Source organism: Boleophthalmus pectinirostris, unplaced genomic scaffold, assembly GCF_026225935.1.
Source record: "Boleophthalmus pectinirostris isolate CB_2022bp ecotype Guang Dong unplaced genomic scaffold, ASM2622593v1 HiC_scaffold_12, whole genome shotgun sequence".
NCBI lineage: Eukaryota > Metazoa > Chordata > Actinopteri > Gobiiformes > Gobiidae > Boleophthalmus > Boleophthalmus pectinirostris.
In genome coordinates this window covers 39,764,335-39,780,100 of record NW_026571018.1, presented here as the reverse complement: position 1 = coordinate 39,780,100, position 15,766 = coordinate 39,764,335, and the positions used below count along the sequence as shown (strand labels likewise).

The window sequence follows — 15,766 nt, the reverse complement described above, 5'->3', positions numbered from 1 at the left end:
ATTCTAAGGGTTCATGTGTGTCTTACAGGTTTGTAACTCGCACCATTTGATTCTCTGACCCTGAAAATGTGGGTTTAGCATTAAAATCAACATTTCAACTTATTCAGGCTGAGATATTTCAGAAAAAGTTTTTTGGCAGACATTTTTTTTAAAATTCATATGGCTACCATATAGACATCTAAGCAAATGCAAACATTGATTTTCTGACCCACACACAATAACCTTTCCAAAAATATAAAGTGAACTGGACTATAAGATTAGACTTTTACCTGAACACTTGACCTGAAGACCCCAGCTAGAAGGAATGGGGAACCTCTCAATGATGCATCCACTCACTGAAGACTTCTTCACACAGTCAGATTTCACCCTCCACACACGACTCTGTGGAAAACCAAGTGTGCGTTCTCCATAAACAGCAGAGCCACAGTCCAGGTCTCTGCACACAACAGCTATGTCCTCCTGGAGCAAGGATTCATAGAACTCATCCACTCGTCTCCACTCTCCTCTGTGTTTCACCTCCACAGTCCCAGCACAGCGACTGGATCCTCCCACCAACCTGATCGGCTCTGAACAGACAAGAGACAGAGTGAAGCCCCGCCCCTTTACCTGAGCAGTGAAGCCCCGCCCCTTTACCTGAGCAGGTGAGGTTGACAGTGGCTCCAGAGGAGCAGGTGCTTGAGTTGGAGCGGGGACAGTCCATCAGAGCAGACTCATGTCCCTCACAGTGGAACGTCTGCCCCAGAGGAGAGAGCGCCCCCTGGAGGAGAGAAGGAGCCCCACAGCCCAGCTCCCTGCACAGCACCTCTGCCCCCCGCTGGTCCAAGTCCCCGTCACAGACCCCGGTCCAGGACCCGTCCCAGATCTGCACTGATCCTGAACACAGACCGGACCCCGAGACCAACCGCACCGACTCTGTGGACACACATGTGACATCATCACTCTGAACCAATAGGACGCACACATGTGTGACATCATCACTCTGAACCAATAGGACGCACACATGTGTGACATCATCACTCTGAACCAATAGGACGCACACATGTGTGACATCATCACTCTGAACCAATAGGACGCACACATGTGTGACATCATCACTCTGAACCAATACATGCATCACAAATTTGGGACTTCTGGTCATCGCACAATTCACACTGGGAAGGATTTTCTGAAAAAGTGATCGTCAAACCTCCATGTTTGTTTTCCCAGTGGGACGTGTCTATTGTCAAAGTCGATCTTTTCAAGTCTTTTGAACCATTTTACTTTTGTTTCTGGTTCTGATATTGTCATATTTTAGTTTTGGGATTGGGACATCGTAATTGTTGTGGTTGTTGGATCCAAACGGCGATGGGCAGGATTGAACGAACATTTTGTATGTGAAGCGCCTACAAAGGGATTTTGTTTTGTCGTGGCTCCACATACAAAATGTTCTCTGTAAACTCGGGATGATTTCTTAGTCAGACAAATGTTTCCTTTTTGGTTCTTCCTGTGGATCAATCCTGCCCATCACCTTCACCTTTCACTATTTTTCAATTCTGTTGAGAAGAGAAACAGTTTGAACAGAGGTTTGAGTCACACACATCTGATTCACTTTTGCATTTATGAAGTTCACAAACAAATTTCTCGAGTCGTTTTCCGCTGTTTGGATCCAACAACCACAACAATTACGATGTCCCAATCCCAAAACTAAAATATGACAATATCAGAACCAGAAACAAAAGTGAAATGGTTCAAAAGACTTGAAAAGATCGACTTTGACAATAGACGCTGTAGTGTTACTACTTGGCCTGACGCCAGGGCATCAAAATATGTAGTGAATCTACATGGGCTCACATGGAGGTACCATTAGATGTTGGGGGTAATTGATTTTACAGATTGGAATTTAGGAGTTCTAAGTTAAAGCAGCACTCACAGAGGCCACGTGAGCTCTGACTAGAAGTAAATTTGGGGCACCACTTTAACAAACGTTGAGAAATATTACCAATACAATAAAATCAATGACCTACGTTATTTAATTAATTAATTAACTAATTAATTATTAATTAATTGTTACTTAAACAATTGATCTAAAAGTTTGTAAATTCTTGTCCATATCAGTATCTGGAAATAACATCACTATTCACCAAAGCAAACAGTGGTTTATGAATATTTACTGACCAAGTTAAACAGAAACATTTCATGATCAAATATGTAAATGAGTGCAGGTCGCTCTAAACTGGGCTCTAGACACCTGAGATTAGACACAACTTTAAGGTTTATCTAAACTTCTGTGTTGAGTCTAAATTGATAAATCAAGCCATTCTGTGACAGTGCACATACAACCCGGGGAGCGCGGACATGTCCAGTCACCATGTGCTCCTCACACGTCCAATGAAGGTTTGAGTTTCTCAGGAAAAAATTGAAGGCAATGAAACGGACGAAGGCCACGTGATCTGACCAATGTTCCAGGTTCAGTCGGTGTCAGGCTGAAGGACACTGTCCTCTGTTCCAGAGGATCAGACGACACGCTTCAGTGTCCACGAGGTCTGAACACCGCTGCTCACAGATTAAATCTAATCAATCAATAAAACTATTGTCTGCAAAAATACGAATAGTTGAATTTGCAAAAATATATGAAAGTTTCACTTTCAAATCAGATCAGCTACAGGTATTCAAATAAAAACATGTCAAGCGACGGGCACAGCTTTGAACGGAGGGAGAACTTGGGCGTTGTCCCTCCTGTTCGGCTCGACTACATCTTGAACATTCTGAGCTGAACTGTTTCTGCGATCTTCTTTTCTTGAACTGAGATCTGATGAACTGAGATCTGATCTGGGCTGGGGTCTGTCTTTCTCCTCTTAAGTCTTGAGTTGAGTGAGAAAGACTGACCAGTGGAGTGTGTTGTGTGGGGCTTTGTGAGGAATGTGAGTTTGTGTGGGGAGTGTTATGACACAGCTCTCATATTACACACTATGAACATGAACAGTTTTAAACAAATAAAATGTTCACATGACATTTACAAATCAGTATTAAAACACACTGGCCATAGTTGGTCAAATGAATCGACTGTTTCATTCCTTTTCTTTCTCTGGAGAAAGTCCATTGGCTTGAGATTTAGAGATTGTTCCATCAAAATCCCAGAGTGTCTTTTATTTGTCGATTATAGTCGGTGAACTCACTTCAGTCAGTTGGTTTATCAATAGGTGAAGCTTTATAGAAACAAATCTTTAATCTTTAAAGTTCTTTGTGTGGTACATCCTGCAGGGAATGTCTCTGCAGAACACAAGACGATACATCTTGATTTGACAGGTCTAAGATCAGGAGGTTCAGACAAATGGGGGAAGAGTGTCCCAAAGTTAACCCCTGTCAGAGGCGTTGTCCAAACTGGTGCAAGTCTATTTCTTAAGATTCAGTGTCATGGTTACAGCCATGATTTCACATCTTCCATGGGTCAAAGGTCAGTACCCTTACAACGCATCCCACTGGGAAATCAAACATGGAGCTTTGATGCTCACTTTTTTGGAGGATCCTTCCCAGTGTGGATTGTGCGATGACCGGAAGTCAGAAATTCATGATGTACAGGACGCACACATGTGTGACATCACCACTGTGGTGCAGATTTATATCTGGGGTAAATATATAAATTACTGTTGTGAGGTGTGTGTGTGTGTGTGTGTGTTACACTCCTCTAGAGCAACTAGTAAAAACATAAACATGTAAAATCAGACTTTTACCTGAACACTTCACCTCCAGACCCTTTACCTGAGCAGTGAAGCCCCGCCCCTTTACCTGAGCAAACCCTCTCCTCTCAGTGAGCAGGTTGTGGGTTTGACTCCTGGTCTGTGTGAGTGTGTTGCTTCTTACCTGCTGAGCTGTTGTTTTCTGCCTGGACCCCTGCACACAGGACCCCTGCACACAGGACCCCTGCACACAGGACCCGTGCACACAGGACCCCTGCACACAGAGTTCATGTTACAAAATGGCGTCTGTTGGTCACATGACTCAGAGCTGTGCACAAACAACAAGGATAAACCCAATATCATCAAAAATATCACCAATCTAATATTGTTTATTATGGTAAATGGTAAATGGTCAAATTTTTCTATAGCGCTTTTCCACCTTCAAGGCTCAAAGCGCTTTACAACAAGGAACCACTCACCCATTCACACGCACATTCACACACCAGTGTACGCAGACACTGTGGGCAAGGTGGGTTAAGTGTCTTGCCCAAGGACACAACAGGAGCATTCATCTGTGGGAGCTGGAATCACACCAGCCAACCTGTGGGTCAGTGGATCTGACCGTTCAACCTGTGATGTTTATGTCGAGAGCTGGAATCAAACCGCCAACCTTCAGATCAGTGGGCGAATGCTCTACCAACTGATCTACTGCCGACCATATTTGACTTTTGGTCATAAAACCTGACTGAGTTTCCTCGATAATTAAGTTCAAAACCATTTTCATCCTTTTAGCAAAAACTGTAGCAAATATGTTATAGTCATTATTTCATAAAGATATTGGAGGTTAATTATGGATGAGCGCTGTGTCTTTGTTAGATTTGGGCGTCACAGGAGTCAGACTTTGGCTCGTCGTTGTCGGGACTTGTTCTTTTTTCATACTTTCTACAAAGACTTCAGATAAGAAAGGAGCCAATTTATTTGAGAAAAAGTTGTACAGTTCCAATACCAATCCACCTGTACCAGGCCACTTATTATTTTTGAAAGAACTGATTTCATTTTTAATCTCACCAATTGTAAGAAAATCATCAAAAAATTTTAGTTGTTCACTAACAGCTGAAACTGTTCAAGAGTCTGAAAAGGTCTGAGCTGAGTCTGACAAAAAGTAGAAGTGAGGACAGGAGGAGAGGTGAGGACAGGAGGAGAAGTGAGGACAGGAGGAGAAGTGAGGACAGGAGGAGAAGTGAGGACAGGAGGAGTGAGGACAGGAGGAGTGAGGACAGGAGGAGAAGTGAGGACAGGAGGAGAAGTGAGGACAAGAGGAGTGAGGACAGGAGGAGTGAGGACAGGAGGAGAAGTGAGGACCTGAGGAGAAGTGATGACAAGAGGAGAAGTGAGGACAGGAGGAGAAGTGAGGACAGGAGGAGAAGTGAGGACAGGAGGAGAAGTGAGGACAGAGGAGAAGTGAGGACAGGAGGAGAAGTGAGGACAAGAGGAGAAGTGAGGACAGGAGGAGGAGTGAGGACAGGCAGAGTGAGGACAGGAGGAAGTGTGATGACAGGAGGAGAAGTGAGGACAAGAGGAGAAGTGAGGACAAGAGGAAAAGTGAGGACAGGAGGAGAAGTGAGGACAGGAGAAGAAGTGATGACAAGAGGAGAAGTGAGGACAGGAGGAGAAGTGAGGACAGGAGGAGAAGTGAGGACAAGAGGAGAAGTGAGGACGGGAGGAGAAGTGAGGACAAGAGGAGAAGTGAGGACATGAGGAGAAGTGAGGACAGGAGACGAGAGGCTGCAAAACTGTTACTGTCCACAGTCCTGACTGAAGGTAAGTTCATATTCTCCATATAGTTTGGAGAGGACTTGTGTTTACCTCCTATGAGTGACATGAGCACACACACACTCACACACACACACACACACACACTCACACACACACACACACACGCACACACACACACACACACACACACACACACACACTCAGGGCTCATATAGTTTAGTCCGTGTCGTGTCTGGACGGTTCGATTGTTCTCACACTGGACAAACGTTGGGCTCTTTAGGGCCGATCCTTGGGCACAGTTCTAAAGTCCTAGTGTGAGAGCAGCTTAGAAGCGTCAGGGCCGTGTGCAGTCGACTCTACCAACACTTTATAATGTTTATCACAAAATATCTACTCAATATTCTGTTGGACTGTAAGTTTCTGGACAGTTCGGGCTGGATTTGGGATTCAGAACATCTTAGATTTTGGGACTGTCCCGAATTTTTCAGGACGTCTGGTCACTCGGTCTTTGACACAACATTTAACTTCTTTTCTTTTCTATATTTATAAACCTCCTGAAAAATTTTTCCTCACTCAAATTTTCTCAGTTGAAAAAGAAATAATTTATGTTTGTGTGTTTTATTTTACATCAAATAAAGTCTGTGAAGAAGAAGAGCCAAAACTCACCCCAACACCAGAGGGACCGGAGCAGCACCCTGAGGAACATGTCCGAGAACCAGGACTGAACCAGGACTGAACCAGGACTGAACCAGAGCTGAACCAGGACTGAACCAGAACTGAACCAGGACTGAACCAGAGCTGAACCAGGACTGAACCAGGACTGAAGCAGTTCACTTTAAAGTGAAAACAGCGGTGTAGAGCGACGGCGTTTAACTGGACACGACTGGACTGAATGAAGCAGATAAAAGCGCTGGTTTGTGGCTCTGATCCTGATTGTGAATAAAACAGGACTAAATAAAGTGTTGTGGTGTTGGCGGTGCAGGAGTGAGCTGCTTACCTTTGCTCCAGCTCTGACACACTCAGCATTTCCAGATCTCGCACAAAAATCAAATAATCCAGTGTGTTTACTGAAAATTCAGCGTCACAATCAAAGTTTATCGGAGTTCAGCTTTTAAACTTTGTTCACCCAGAGTCAGAGTCACGTGACCCGACTGTAGTGAGCTGCGAGTCCGAGTCTCTGTGAGGGAGTGAACTGTAGAGGGCGCTAAAGAGTGTGGGCCCGTGTAGAGCAGAGGTCCCCAACCACCGGGACACGGACCAGTACTGGGGCATTGGGTCGTTTGGTACGGGGCCGCGAAAGTACAAAACCCCCCCTACACTGTGGACCACAACTCTGAACTAGAACCAGAACTAAACTAGAACTAAACCAGGACCAGGTGTAAACCAGGCCTAAAACCAGGACTAAACCAGAACTAAACCAAGTCTAAAACCAGATCTAAACCAGGTCTAAAACCAGGTCTAAACCAGGACTAAAACCAGAACTAAAACCAGGTCTAAACCAGGACTAAAACCAGAACTAAAACCAGGTCTAAACCAGGTCTAAAACCAGAACTAAAACCAGGTCTAAACCAGGTCTAAAACCAGGTCTAAACCAGGACTAAAACCAGATCTAAACCAGGTCTAAAACCAGGTCTAAACCAGGTCTAAAACCAGAACTAAACAGGACTAAACCAGGATTTAACCAGGACCTTGTGCAACAGTTGTAATTAGATTGATAAAAACAAATATTTCTTGAGTTAAATGAAGGTTTAAAGTGTCATAAAAGTTCTTCCTTGTGTGTGAATCGTCTTTGTATTTTGGATGGAGACGTGTGAGTCTTTAGTATTTTCTTCTTTTCTTTTCAACTTTTCTTCACAAACCGTTGCTGAACTGATGTAAAAAAAATATTTTCAGCACAGGGACTTTCCTCCAAAGCAGCTCAGAGGCTCCGTTCAGACCGCAGGGCTTAAGGATCAATTCAGACTTTTTTGCGAGGTTGTTCACATTTCCTGTTAAATGTGACTTGTGTGTGACCTTTAGTGTGAACTTTAAAGGCCCCAAAAGTGTCCCGAATGTGCATGTTCTCCCACGGGACCCGACGCAAAACAGTGCAGCACGGGACACATTTTGAAACCTCTTTGTGGGCAGGAGCAAGAGTGGGACTGTGCGATGCGGGAGCAGGACTGCATGATGCGGGAGCAGGACTGCATGATGCGGGAGCAGGACCGCATGATGCGGGAGCAGGACTGCATGATGCGGGAGCAGGACCGCACGATGCGGGACCAGGACCGCACGATGCGGGAGCGGGAGCAGGACTGCATGATGCGGGAGCAGGACTGCATGATGCGGGAGCGGGAGCAGGACTGCATGATGCGGGAGCAGGACTGCATGATGCGGGAGCGGGTGGGGGGATGATGAAATGCAGTCCCACAAACTAAAGTCACGTTTACACTGAAACGAATCACCATATCTGAAATGAATTTGTGTCCAGACACGTAGTTTCTGTGTCTGTAAACACACAGTGACCTGAAACCGCCTGAAACGCTCATCACATGACGAGGCTGGCATCACGTCGTCACGACATCGTGTTGGCAGTAAAAACAAGAAAGTGGAGCACCGTGTCTGAAGCTGCAGCAGCCGATTTCGAGAGGAGGAAGTGAACGTGAAAGTAGTAAATATTTGTAGCTCCACTGTTTCCCGTTTGTCTCTGGTTTGTAAACTGTTTTCCACAATAACGTCACATGACGACGTCACAAACCCAGAGAATCAGAAGGAGCGAGTCACAGTGACAGTGTCCAATCAGGACGAGACTCCAGCTCCTACATCAGAGTATCAGAGTTTTCAGGAGTCCACACAGTCCCCATCACATCTGTACTTACATACACACTAGTGTGAACAAACACTGCATCCACAACCAAAACCAATCACATACACACTAGTGTGAACGGGGCCTCAATATGAGTGTAAAGTAAAATATAAAAATGATTCATGTTTTCATGTTTGTCTGTCATACATCATTTGTGCTGGATAATTGACAAAGGTGTGCGTGAGCGTGTGAGCGTGTGAGCCTGTGCACACATCATGACACACTGTGTGTACATGTCCTCATCATCTGACACATCATCTGAGATCAAACATCCCACATATTTGTATTTGTGAGCTACAGTCAGAGCATTAGCACAATACAAAGTGAGGAAACTTGACCCACGCGTCGTCCTTAGTTCTACACACCATTATTCCACTTTTACTGGACTTATATTTGATCTCAAACGCCACACCGGACCTGGAACAGACCTTCAGTGGGTTCTGCAGACCTGCACTGCTTGGGTTGATACATCAGGTGCTTCACTCGGGTGGATCCAATCACACGGCCTGTTCTGCATCGAACTCTTTGGACAAATCCTCCAGAACAAACCAAACTAAATGGAACACACACTTCCTCTGTGTTTGAGTCTGTTCCTGACAGTGAACGGCTCTGACACGGTTGTTCCATTTCACCTGCATGACCTGGTGTCTGGAGCAGAAGGCTCAGATTCTCTAGGCGCACTGAGGCGCTCGTCTCTCACTCATTTTATCAAACTATTTCCAGTGAGTAACACTTTAGACGCTTCAATAAAGCACATTAGAACAGATGGACTTTTATTTGGATCATTTCTAGTAATTTCTTTAAAAGTAAATATACAGAAATCTGAACCATGTTTGGATTTCAAACCAAACTGGTTTTCTGAGGAGCTGATCACATTTAGTATTGGACCCAGCAATAAGACTCTATAGAACTCTTCTACCTGACTCATATTACTGTGACTCTTATTTGAGGAGAGTTTTTGGCTCCTCTTCCTCCTCTGACATTTATTATCACGTTCAGATCAGGAGTGTGAGCGCGACAGCCCAGCAGCCTCACTGTCAGCACCACTTCCTGCTCACTCACATCTCTGTGGCTTTTACAGAGTCGAGCTGAAATGAAGCAATATTTAAAGATGAGGCCGAGTACAGGAACTAAAAGTACACGCTAAAAGTACACACTAAAAGTACACACTAAAAGTACACACTAAAAGTACACACTCATGCTCATGATGAGGCACAATAAATATTAGAACAACGTGACAAACTGAAGGTTTTATATCAGTGATTGTTCAGAGTCGGGACAGAAATGACTTTTTTCAGAAGTTTTCTACATTTATGGGAGTTGTTTGTGTTTGCAGAGTCACTGAACTGAACACAAATACAAAGGAACAGGTTCTGAATATGGACTCTCCTGAAAAAGTGTGGCTCCTCTCTGTGTACCTGCTGCTGTCGGCCTCCTCATGTTGGTCTCATGTCTAGAGACAAACACAGGTTCAGTTTATCAGATTTCAGATTAAAATTTTACACTGTTCAAGCGCTGGATTTTTATAACACTCATCAGTGATCGATTTAGGAGTTGGTGAGTCAGTTTTACTCAGACGGGCCTCGGGCCTCAGACTAAACCAGGTCTAAACCAGAATTTAAACAGGTCTAAACCAGAATTTAAACAGGTCTAAACCATGCCATGCGCATCACACCTCCTACGCCGCCAGTCCGTGAAAATATTGTCCTGAAAAGAGCACCGCCGCAACTTAATCATTCCCTTGAGTGTCGGAATGGCGGAATGTAGAAAAAAAAGTAAAAGTGCCGCCGTTCCAACCAAGGAAAGAGCAGGAGTGCAGGGATATTTGATAGAAAATGGAAATCCGACAATTAGACTTCAATGTCGGAACGCCGGTATGTCGGAGCGGCGTTATGTCGAAGTGGTGTTATGTTGGAGTGGCGGAATGTCGGAGCAGAAGTATGTCGAAGTGGCGGAATATTGGAGTGGCGTTATGTCGGAGCGGCGTTATGTTGGAGCAGAAGTATGTCGCAGTGGCAGTTTGTTGGAGCGGTATGTCGGAGTCGTGGTATGTTATTATTGTTATTTACTGTTATTACTGTTATCATTTATTCGGGAGTAAAATACTTTATGTCGTTTTTTTTCCAGTTGAACAGAAATCTGACAGATGAAACCCACAAGCCTGAAAAACATGCAAAGATCTTTGTCCACACACTTACAGAAATGGTGTCAAATAAATCAGAGGAATAACAGGAGCTGTTATCTGCAGTTTTTATTGAACTTGAACAAACATTTTGCTGTTGGCTCCACATTAATATAAAACAAGTACTGGACTTGTGCTGCATTTTACAAAGAGATAAAGATGAATGAAAAATGACAAAACTGAACAGAGTTTTTGTGAAGTGAAGAGAATCCAACAGAAGAGAAATAGAAGTACATGAGGTCCACACAGGAGCATCGTCGCATTACAACAGACGCTTGGACGAAACACCACACAAACTAAAATGAAAACAGCAACGTTAACACTTATTAAACACTCAAAAAACATCCTTCTGACTACGTCATCGTCATTACACTAAGATAGAACCCCGTCACATGTGGCCTCCTGTGGAGGCGTGGGTTCGAATCCCACTTCTGACACCACTCCGTCAAACCATGTTTGGAAAAGGTTTCTAAAACATTTAACACATTCAGATCATTCACATTCAAATCAATTTAATACAGTTCAGTAAAAAATAAAGTCTAAATCACGGCTCTGATACTAAAAGTCTTTGTTAAACCGCTTCTTGTGCAAAGCGAAAGTGAAAAAAGCCCAAAAATGTCAAATGTGTCGCATAAACGAGTTTCCTTCCACTGAACAAACAACAAAACTGTAGATTTAGACTCAGACTTTTAAAATAAAACAGAATTATATAAATGTAAATGTACAAGTCAAAATAAAATAGAAAAATAATAAAATATAAAATCACAGATTTACACAAGAGGAAGAAGGTCACAAAATAACAAAATAAAAAAATACTCTTGGCGATATATCGAAACAGCAGCCCACGATATCGATCCTGTATCATTAAACCATAAAATGATAAAATACATCGATATTTTAATATTTTTACACACCCCTACAGAAATGTTACACAGTCTGGCATTAAACTCAACAGTCTTGCATTTATTGTTTGAAGCTCAAAAAAACAAAAACAAAAAACCTGAAAAACTTGAATTGTTGCTCTGTACAGACTTGCCCCTCCGTAGATCTGACTGTTAACTTCTCCACTGTGATAACCAAGTTTATTTCCATGTGTGAAATAATCAAGGCAGAGCAGGAACATCTCCTAGGAGACATGCAAGTAGCAGAGCCTCCAGCAGAAAAGTTACACACTGCACCTTTAAGTTCTTGCATTAAATATGAAAAGTCAGTGAAGTTAAATGGACCTGGGCGGAAAATTGTCGTAGTTTTCAAGATGTTCATCTGAAAGGAAAGAAACATGAACAGAGTCAGACCCAAAGGTCCCACGGCTCAAAGGTCCCACATCCCAAAGGTCCCACAACAAAGGTCAAAGGTGTCAAAGGTCAAAGGTCCAAAGGTCCCAAACAAAGGTCCAAACCCAAAGGTCCCACCCAAAGGTCCCACAAAGGACCCAAAGGTCCCACAACCCAAGTCAAAGTCCCAAACCCAAAGGTCCCAAACCCAAAGGTCCCAAAAGTCAAAGTCCCACATCCCAAAGGTCCCACCCAAAGGTCCCACAACCCAAAGGTCCGAAAGCCCAAAGGTCCCACAGTCCAAAGGTCCCACAAAGGTCCACACCCAAAGGTCCCACAACCCAAAGTTCCCACATCTCTAAGGTCCCACAGTCCAAAGGTCCCACAACATAGGAACATGGAGTGAACCATTAAAATATTTAAATATTGATGTTGAAATAAAGTAATTTACCATTCGTTTTTCTCGGGAGGTTGAGAGGTTCATAAACATTAATGTCGCCTAAAATGCAAATGAAAACAGAAAATGTTTATTCTTTTATTAGGTTTAAAAGTCCATCTTAGAACTGGGCTTCATATTTTGGACTGACCGTGGAGAAGAGAAGAGTACAGTTGCTGCTGGTTGTCTTGGCCCGTCTGTATTTCACCATCCTCACTATTGTGAACAAAGGAAATACACAAATAAAAACTCTAATCTTTACAAACTCTGCTCTTTAATTCTTCTGACGTACAAAGGACCAGACTGACCTGGAGGAGCGACGACCTGAAAAACAAACACAAAATGATGTTTGTGGTTTTAAAATGTCAAAGCTCTTGGTGGATTGTTTTTCAAAGACGCCAAACAGCACAGATATAAACCGTGACAACAACTAGGGCCCGACCGATACGGGTTTTTGGGATTCGATATGATACCGATATATCGGGCTTTGGAGGAGCTGTTAGTCGATATAACAGACGATATATTTGTTTCCTCATATGAATAACATCAGTGCATCTGACAGGACTCGGATACTGAAGTCGTGTCTGCACGAACATAAACAACCGAACCAAAGACCCGACCGGACCAAAGTCCCGACCGGACCAAAGTCCCGACCGGACCAAAGACCCGACCGGACCAAAGACCCGACCGGACCAAAGACCCGACCGGACCAAAGTCCCGACCGGACCAAAGACCCGACCGGACCAAAGACCGACCAAAGACCCGACCGGACCAAAGACCCGACCGGACCAAAGACCCGACCAAAGTCCCGACCGGACCAAAGACCCGACCGGACCAAAGACCCGACCGGACCAAAGTCCCAACCGGACCAAAGTCCCACCCGGGTCAAAGTCCCACCCGGGTCGGGCCTGTGCACAGTTGGATTGCTTCACTCTGGACAAACGTACGTCGCTGTAGAGTCTGTCTGTGCTTGGACACGGTTCTAAAGTCCTAGTGTGACTGGACCCTGAGTAAAATACCTCTGTCACACTTTAGCGGTAAATGTGTGCTGTGGTCATTAATGATATGTGTAAATGTGGATCATTCACACGTGTGTGCACAGCTCATTCACACATCAGTGCAGGTCCAACAAATACACACACACACACACTCATAAACACACACACACTCACAGACACACACACACTACACACACACACACTCACACACACACTCACACACACACATACACACAAACACACTCACACAGACACACACTCACACACCCATACATACACACACAACACACACACACACACACACACACACGCATACTCACACACACACACACACATACACAAAAACACACTCACACACACACACTCACACACACACTCACACACCACACATACACACACACACACACACACACACACGCTCACACACACACACACACACACACACACACACACACACACACACACACAAACACACACACACACTTCTCTCACATCACAAGTCTGCACTAACAAGTGTCCTTTTAATCTGATAATATCGGCAGCTGATATATCGGTGGGGCTTTAATAACAATCGTTTTTTACCTTTAGTTTTGTGGCGCCACAGAAGCAGCAGCAGAGAGAGTAAAGCCACTGCACACACAGGTCCAACCGCCCACATCACACGAAACCCACAGGGAACATCTGAAATCAACCAAAGACTTACAACGTCACTTTATATTTTTGTATCTTAGTATATTCTAAAGAACACGTATTATACAGTTTTGTGCCGTAGATTCTCTTTTAAACTTAAAATAATGTCTTCATTTGTAAAACACACTTTAATCAAACACCCTGAGGACCTGAGAGAGGCAGCAGGGTCATCTTGAAAGTTATTCTTGTTTGCACTTTAAGATTTTTTCTTTTTAATTTACTTTATTCATCCAATAAAAGATTCTCCAGTGTTTTTTGGTCGGTTTTGTATTTTTCCTTGATCCTTGGTGGCCTCTTTGTTCTTCGCTGTGTGGCCCTGCAGTGCACTCGGCCTGTTGTGTTTTCCTTCTTTCACTGTCCAAGGCCCCAGTGCTGTTTGGAGCTCAGCCTGACGTCCCTGTGGAACTACGGAGGAGGAAGGGCAGAGGATGCCGAGCTGGAGTGAAAGTGAAACAGCGGAGAAGGAAATTCAAGCGTGCGGTTCAGTCAGTCCTGATGGGGAACGTAAGGTCACTGGGAAATAAGACGGATGAACTGTGTGCACTTGTTGGGACCCAGAGGGAGTGCGCTGTCAGCAGTATCATGTGCTTCACGGAGACCTGGCTTCATACGAACTTCCCGGACAACAGTGCATCTGTACCAGGCTTTAAGAGTGTGTGTGTGTGGACAGAGACACTCTCCTCAGCGGTCAGAAAGAAGGGCGGCGGGATTGGTGTTTTGGTGAATATCACTGTGAAGGAGAGTATCTGTTCACCGGACACTGAACTTTTGTCTTTGGGAATGTGTCCATATTATTTACCAAGGGTCTTTACTCGTGTCCTGTTGGATTGCATTATAAAATGCTTTGAGCATCATTTGGTTCAACATTTATTGCCATTTTCATATCAGTGACTTTTTGAACAGTTTGAAAAGACTTTGATGTTGAAGTGCAAAATTCAAGTAACAAATAAACAATTGTAATAAAACTCTGTGTTGCTCTTGAAGTCTCCACATGAGCGATGAGTGAGACGCTCTCTGATGCTTAAGAGGAAGGAGGAAGGCTTAAGGAGAACATCAGCAAGAACACTCTTTGACCTACTGTATTTTTCACACTATAAGGCAACTTAAATTCCTTTAATTTTCTCAAAAATCTACAGTGCATTTTATAATAAAAACAAATATGTCATGTATATATCACTATTTTTGCTATTGTTTTTGAAATTTGTTGTACCTGCTCAAACAAAGTGAAGGCCGTAACAAGTAATAAAGTGTCGTGAGTTTACCACATGCAATTATTAAATACTGAAATTGGATATTTGTTTAAATGTTGTTAATGAAGTCACGCAATTAATGCTTAACTACTGAAATCTGATATATGTGTTTAAAGAAACTGCTGTGTAGGTTGTGTCTTTTTAAGGAAATTCTGTACAGAGCAGCTGACGAGGGGACGTTCTGGCACCAATCCTAAATAGATCCGGTCATTCCCATAAACGGAGAGGCTTCAGGGAGGATCCAAGGAGTGAACCTGATCAACATATCATTTGCATATTTCTGTGAATGTATATATACTGGGTTAAGGGACAGATGCAGGTGTTCAGACTGCCTGAAGTAAGAGCTGTGTAGAAAAGGCCATCAGGGACAGTGGTCTGACCCAGAGCTCTGCGTTAGAATTGTACTGTATAGGGAATAAATTTTTGTGATTTCAATCGATCGATTCCAGTCTTTATTTTTCTGAAAAAATGAGAGCCTTCCACATCAATTACTAGAGATGAGTGCGTCGGAGGAGAGGGAGCAACCCAAGAACATGAAGAAAAATCCCGCACACCATCTTACTTGCAAATTGTGAAATTTATTAGGACAAACGTTTATTTATTAGGAAACGTTGCACAGTTTGTCCTAATAAATTTCACAATTTGCAAGTCTTTATTTT

At 43.6% G+C, this 15,766-nt stretch overlaps 1 protein-coding gene across 1 annotated transcript in view; it reads right to left on the bottom strand.

Moving 5' to 3' along the window:
- Nucleotides 1–249: 249 nt before the first annotated feature.
- LOC129407408 (antigen WC1.1-like) overlaps nucleotides 250–15,766 on the bottom strand; it is a 21,460-nt gene continuing 5,943 nt past the window's right edge. Inside the window, exons 6-7 of the mRNA XM_055148286.1 lie at nucleotides 634–912; nucleotides 250–566 (exon numbers count right to left, since the gene is read on the bottom strand). Coding sequence (XP_055004261.1) covers nucleotides 250–566; nucleotides 634–912 — 596 coding nt within the window. The remainder of the gene's footprint in view (nucleotides 567–633; nucleotides 913–15,766) is intronic.